The 6,028-nt window shown below is 39.7% G+C and overlaps 1 protein-coding gene across 1 annotated transcript; it reads right to left on the reverse strand.

Annotated features, from left to right (window-relative positions):
* Positions 1-2,881: 2,881 nt before the first annotated feature.
* LOC149169781 (disease resistance protein Roq1-like) lies at positions 2,882-5,820 on the reverse strand. The gene is made up of 4 exons (XM_089425337.1): positions 5,285-5,820; positions 3,784-4,873; positions 3,356-3,649; positions 2,882-3,214 (listed from the first exon to the last, which is right to left on the reverse strand). Exons 1-4 carry the CDS (start codon positions 5,818-5,820, stop codon positions 2,882-2,884), a joined length of 2,253 nt encoding a protein of 750 aa, XP_089281463.1.
* Between the last annotated feature and the right edge of the window lie 208 nt (positions 5,821-6,028).

Below are 6,028 nucleotides of genomic sequence, written 5' to 3' on the forward strand. Positions count from 1 at the left end.
AAGTTAGCATTGCTGATCATGCTTCTGGCTCTTTCCATAAGAGTCCGATTCATACGCTCAGCAACACCATTTTGCTGAGGAGTATAAACAGCAGTTTTGTGTCTAACAATGCCCTCATCCTTACAGTATTGTTCAAATTCAACAGAAGTGAACTCACCGCCATTGTCAGTTCTTAGACATTTAATAGATTTGTCTGTTCTTTTCTCTACCATTACTTTAAATTGTTTAAACACATTGAATACATCAGCTTTCCTTTTTAACAGATAGACCCAAACTTTACGAGAATAATCATCAATGAACGTTACAAAATACAAAGCACCTCCATATGACATAACAGGGGAAGGCCCCCACACATCAGAATGAATGTAGTCTAAAACATCTTTACTATTATGATTACCAACTTTAAATCTCTGTTTACACTGCTTCCCATACACACAATGTTTACAGAAATCTAAATTCAAGGATTTCAGACCGGGAAGAGATTTACGTTTCATCAGTATGTGAAGACCTTTCTCGCTCATATGACCCAAACGCTGATGCCACAGACGAGTACCTGCTTCTTCCTTTTCCGATGCAACCGCTGCTTCACCGACCTGAGTACTTCCTTTTAACCTGTAAAGATTCCCGACCTTCTCTGCCTTCATAACCACAAGGGCACCTTTGAAGACTTTCAAAACGCCATTCTGACCCGTAAACTTATAACCATCTGAATCCAACACTCCCAAAGAGATTAAATTTTTCTTCAAATCAGGCACATGTCTAACACTAGTTAATGTCCTAACTGTGTTATCATACATCTTAATCCTGATATCTCCCATCCCAACAGTCTGACATGACATATTGTTACCCATAAACACAGAACTACCGTTTACATTTTCATACGAAGTAAACCAGTTTCTATGTGGGCACATATGATGCGAAGCACCAGAGTCTAACAGCCAGCTATCAAAACTATGAGAGACATTACATTCAGGTGAAGTTTCATCTATCGTACACAAATCTTCAGCAGATAAAACTTCGTCTACAATACCTGAATCAGCCTGATTCGCTTCGTTCTTCAGGTTTTCGGATTCCTTCCGTTTCCAACAGTCCTTCCTCAAGTGTCCAACTTTACCGCAGTTCCAACATTTTACCTTACACTTTTTGCCCTTCGATTTCGACCTGGAAGACCCTCTTGGTTTGTCTCCTCTTTCCTTTGACCGTCCTCTAGCGACCATGGCTTCTGATGTTGTTGTATCAGTGCTGGATTTCCTTCGTACCTCTTCAGACAGAAGAGCTCCCACGACTGATTCAAACTTCAAAGAATCAGCAGAGCTGAAGCTGATCGAGGTTACGAAGTGATCCCATGATTCAGGTAGAGAACACAGCAAGGTTATGGCTTTATCTTCTTCCTGTATTTTTACTTCCATATCTGTTAATTGACAAATTAGTGTATTAAAGACATTCAAATGTTCTGCAACGCTTGAACCTTCTTTCATTCGAAGACTGTATAATTGTCGTTTCAGATAAATTCTGTTAGTTAATGATTTTGTCATATAAAGAGTTTCAAGTTTTCCCCACAAACCTGACGCCGTGGTTTCTTCAACGATGTTGAAGAGAACTTCATCCGCTAGACATAGCCGGATGGTACTTAGAGCACGGGCATCCAAGTCCTCCCACTCTGTAGTAGTCATGGTTGTGGGTTTCTTAGTAACCCCATCCAATGCCTTGTGCAACCCTTGTTGCACAAGCAGATCCTTAACCTTCAGTTTCCAAAGAGCAAAATTGCTCTTTCCGGTGAATTTCTCCACCTCGAATCTTGCATTCGACATCTTGGCCATTTTTCCTCCTTCCTAGGGTTTCAGTCTTTTTAAAAAAAAACAACTTTCCCAATTCAAAAACAGAAAGTCAGGTTTCAAATCCTTTGATTTCTTGCAAACCCTTTTGTTTTTCTAGTTTCACAACATTCGTGCAAACAACCTTTTCAATCTGCTGTTCTTCCAATAGTTAAAAAAAAACAACAATCCTTTGCAACCTCTGCTGTTTTTTTTTTTTTTAAATTTCCAACCCTTCTGCTGTTCTACAGTATGTGAAAAAAAAAACAACCACCTTTTCTTTCTCTGCTGTCTTAAACAAAAAATAAATTTCTGAACAAACTTTGTTGCCTGCTAACTTTGCTGCCTGCTATCTTTTTTTAATTTCTGGAAAAAAAATTCTGGACAAACTTTGCTGGCTGCTATCTATTTTTGTTTAATTTCTGCAGACCCTTCTCCTTTTTTTTTAAAAAAAAAAAATTCTGCCCCAAAAAAAAACACCCGTCCACAGAAAATTCTGCTAAAACCCAAAAAATCTGCAAACCCAAAATTCTGCAAACCCCTTTTCTTTTAAAAACAAAAAAATTCTTCTTAAAAAAGTACCCGGATTGCAAATGCACAGGCCTCAACGTTTGGGCCGTCCTATCTGGGCAACGCCGCCAGGCCAACTGCCGTCCTCAGGGATCGCCGTCCACAGTGATTCTGCCGTCCTCAGATCTGCTACTAACCACAGAGGAATTACCGCCGTAGCTCCAGCCGATTCTGGTTTACACGCTGCACAATCCGCCTTCAACGCTTCAGGCCTCCCAACGCTCCACAGGGCACAGGAACAGGTTCTAGCTCCAGCCGTCCTCAGGAATAATTTCGTCCAGGCTCCGATACCACTTCTTGATTTAATGGCAGAGAAAGAAAGAACACAGCAACAAAATGAGAGAGAGAGGACCAAGACAAATAAACTGAATATGAATCTGTTTTATTCGATGATCATTTTCATTACAAGGTATTCGATTTATTACGTGAACATCTACCGTTATGCTAAACTACCCGTTACATAACTAAAAAATTGGTTACAAAACTGAAGTTCGTTGTCAAACCAACAAGCACGACCTCAAGTTGAGATGTTGGAGGCCTGCTAGGTTCCCAACCGAGTCCGGAAGCGTCTGCAGAGCGGAGCAGTTAAACAAGTACAGATGTTGGAGGCCTGCTAGGTTCCCAACCGAGTCCAGAAGCGTCTGCAGAGCGCCGCAGAAGTTCAAGTTGAGATGTTGGAGGCCTGCTAGGTTCCCAACCGAATCTGGCAAACTTTCAAGATGAAGACTGTCGGACACTACAAATATTTCGAGATGCTGCAGGTTCCCAATGAAATCTAGAACATTTAAAAGGGGAGCCTGAATCCACAATTCCCTCAGCTGCAGAGGTGCCTGCATTGTTCACATACATTATTAAAGTACGTCTAAGACTGTAAATGTCACAGGCAGTGTGTTAGAGGAAGACAATTCTTAAATGCAGTAAATTTTTACAATTTGAAGAAAAAACAAAAAATAGAAATTTAAAAAGAATACCTGAGATTCGTGTTGCCAGAGTGTTTTCAAAGATTTTCCCTTTATATGTAAAACTCTTAAATTCTTTGTTGGAATCCAGGAAGGGAAGGAGGACTCGGGACAGTTCAGCCAGTCTAAATATATTAGGTTTGGTAAATGGTGGCAAACATTCAATAGGCATTTAGGAAAATAACTTTCAGCCTTAAGCAACTGCAACCTGCTCATATTACTCAATAAACGAGTGCGAGCAGGCTCCGCAAGGTTTTCGAAAGATTGTTCAACCTCATTTCCATCTACCAGGCTAATTCCACGCACCTGAATTGTTCACTCAGAGCTGTTAGAAACAAGATTCATTCTTGCAAAGTTTTAAGAATTCAAAACTAACCAGACACAATTGTGATAACAGGACGCTAATTGGAAATCTGTCGAAAACACTTCAAAATACTTACAGGTAATTGGCCGGAAAGCTTATGAAAAAGGTTATCAGTTGGGTTCCAAAGCCGAAGCTCACCATCAGGAGGTTCCTTCTCCGCCAGATATCTGCCCATGTCTCTAACATGGTCATGCATTCTCAGACGGTTTTCACTGTCCACTTGCACCAAGCATCTGTTTTCCAGCTTCCAAAGACCTAGCGACCCTTCCCAGCCGGATACATTCCATATTCTAATGACTGTGTCTCTGTTTTCTCCTCTGAAGAAGCAGGCAATGTCTAAGAATATCTTCTTTTCCTCTTCATCGAGACCGTCGTAGCTAATTTTTAGCCTGCCTTGTATATCATCAGGAAGCATGTTGGAGATTTTGCGAAATTGTGCTTCCCAATGATTTAAATCATTTATTCCACAGAGAAGCGACCCAAATACTTTAATAGATAACGGCAATCCAAGGCAGGCACCCAAAAACTTTTCAACCTCCTTGTCAAATCCGACAGCAGGATGAGGCTTGCCAAATGCATGCCAGCAAAAGAGCTCTCGGGAATGCTCTGGTTCGAGACCTTGTAGCCTGTAAATCGACGTCTCTGGAATCTGTGATCTTATGAGAACATCCTTATTGCGGGATGTCACTAAAATTAAGCTATTGGTTTTAAGGGCATCTTTCGCTGGTAAAAGTAATGCCTCCAACTGCTTAATATGGTCCACATCATCTAAAATAATGAGACAATCAGAAGATGGAAGATACCTTCGGAGCTTTTCTTTGCCTTCATCAGTGCTGCCTATTTGCACATTTGATTGAATTAAATCCTTCATAAGGTCGCTCTGCAAGGTAGCTAAAGATTTGTCTCTTATATCAAATAAAAAGCAACATCGCTTGTATTTTGATCTCTGATTGTTAAAGAACTCTTTTGCTAGGGTGGTTTTGCCAACCCCTCCAAGGCCCACAATTCCTATAACTCTAACCTTCCCATCTTCCTGCTGCAATGACATTGTGGTTTCAAAGTTTTCTAATTTTCCCTCCAAGCCTTTTGGATATTCTGACACATACAGTCTTCTTTTCACATTTTTCAGCACTCCTTCCACCACGTCTTCTAGGAGCTGCTCCATACTAAAACAGTGAAAGAAACCAAACATGAACAGTGGTTGAACATCAGACACTCGCTATGAAGTACAAGGGCAGAACTAAAGATCTCAAAAGAATAATAGACAGGAAAGAAGAATTTATTTTGAGTGATATTTAATCTAGATTTGGTTTCATCTTTATCATTAATCATAATTAGAAACAAATAAAGCTGCCTATATGCATGCATCGGAAGTTTTAATCACATTTAACCATGAAATTTTTATGAATTTAATTTGCTTTTGCTCTAGGATATTTGTTTATTTGTTCATTATTTTTCCAAAGAGATTTTATTGATTTTTTTTATAAGAGTGCTTATTGCTACCACGCAAACGAAATATGGTGCTACCTATCTATCAATTAAATGCTCAAATTTATATGGAGGCGTGGTTTTCTCACCTGTTGTATGTCGCTCCGTCAAAACCTTTTATATCTGCAACTGTAGACAGAGCATTCCTCCATTTTTCAATAATGTCGGAATCGTGTCGATGCTGACCATCAAATGTTTTTTTCCCTTGAAGTTTGTATAGGGCTTGAGCGTAGACTCCCTTTCCACCCTGCGTCCACCGAAGCTCTGCAGGCGTGACACCGTAGAAGACTGGGATGATGGTGGACTTGTACTTTGACATAGAGTCTACCATATTTAGCAGCTCATCGAGGCACCATTTTGATTCCGCATAATTTGGAGAAAAAATCGCTATATTCACTGAGGATGTTCTAACGGCGCTTTCAAGTTGAGGGTTTACAGCATCTCCCGCGCGCAATTCCTGCTCATCTAAAAATACCCTCAAGTCATGTTTGCAAAGGCGATGGTAGAGATGGGTGGCCAAGGTTTTCTTGACATCGGGGCCCCTGTGACTGATGAAAACATCAAATACATAGTCGTTGTTGTTGAGGCTATGTGAGGTGGAGGTGGATGTTGAGGAGAAAGCCATTGGATATAGAAATGAATAACAAAGAAGTAAAGGAATCATTTTTTTTTCATTTTAAAAGAGGGAAAGAGATTTACACCTCAATAGATTTGATTTTTCTTATTATTAACTATAAAGAAAAAAATTCTATTTTTTATTTATTTATAAAATGATTCAAAATTACATTATGTATATACACTTTAAGTGTATTTCAAAAGAAAGTTTAAGTGCT

This window comes from Pinus tabuliformis, chromosome 4_2, assembly GCF_031772625.1.
Source record: "Pinus tabuliformis cultivar Carrire ecotype Pingquan chromosome 4_2, CPIR1, whole genome shotgun sequence".
In the NCBI taxonomy this organism is placed as follows: Eukaryota; Viridiplantae; Streptophyta; class Pinopsida; order Pinales; family Pinaceae; genus Pinus; species Pinus tabuliformis.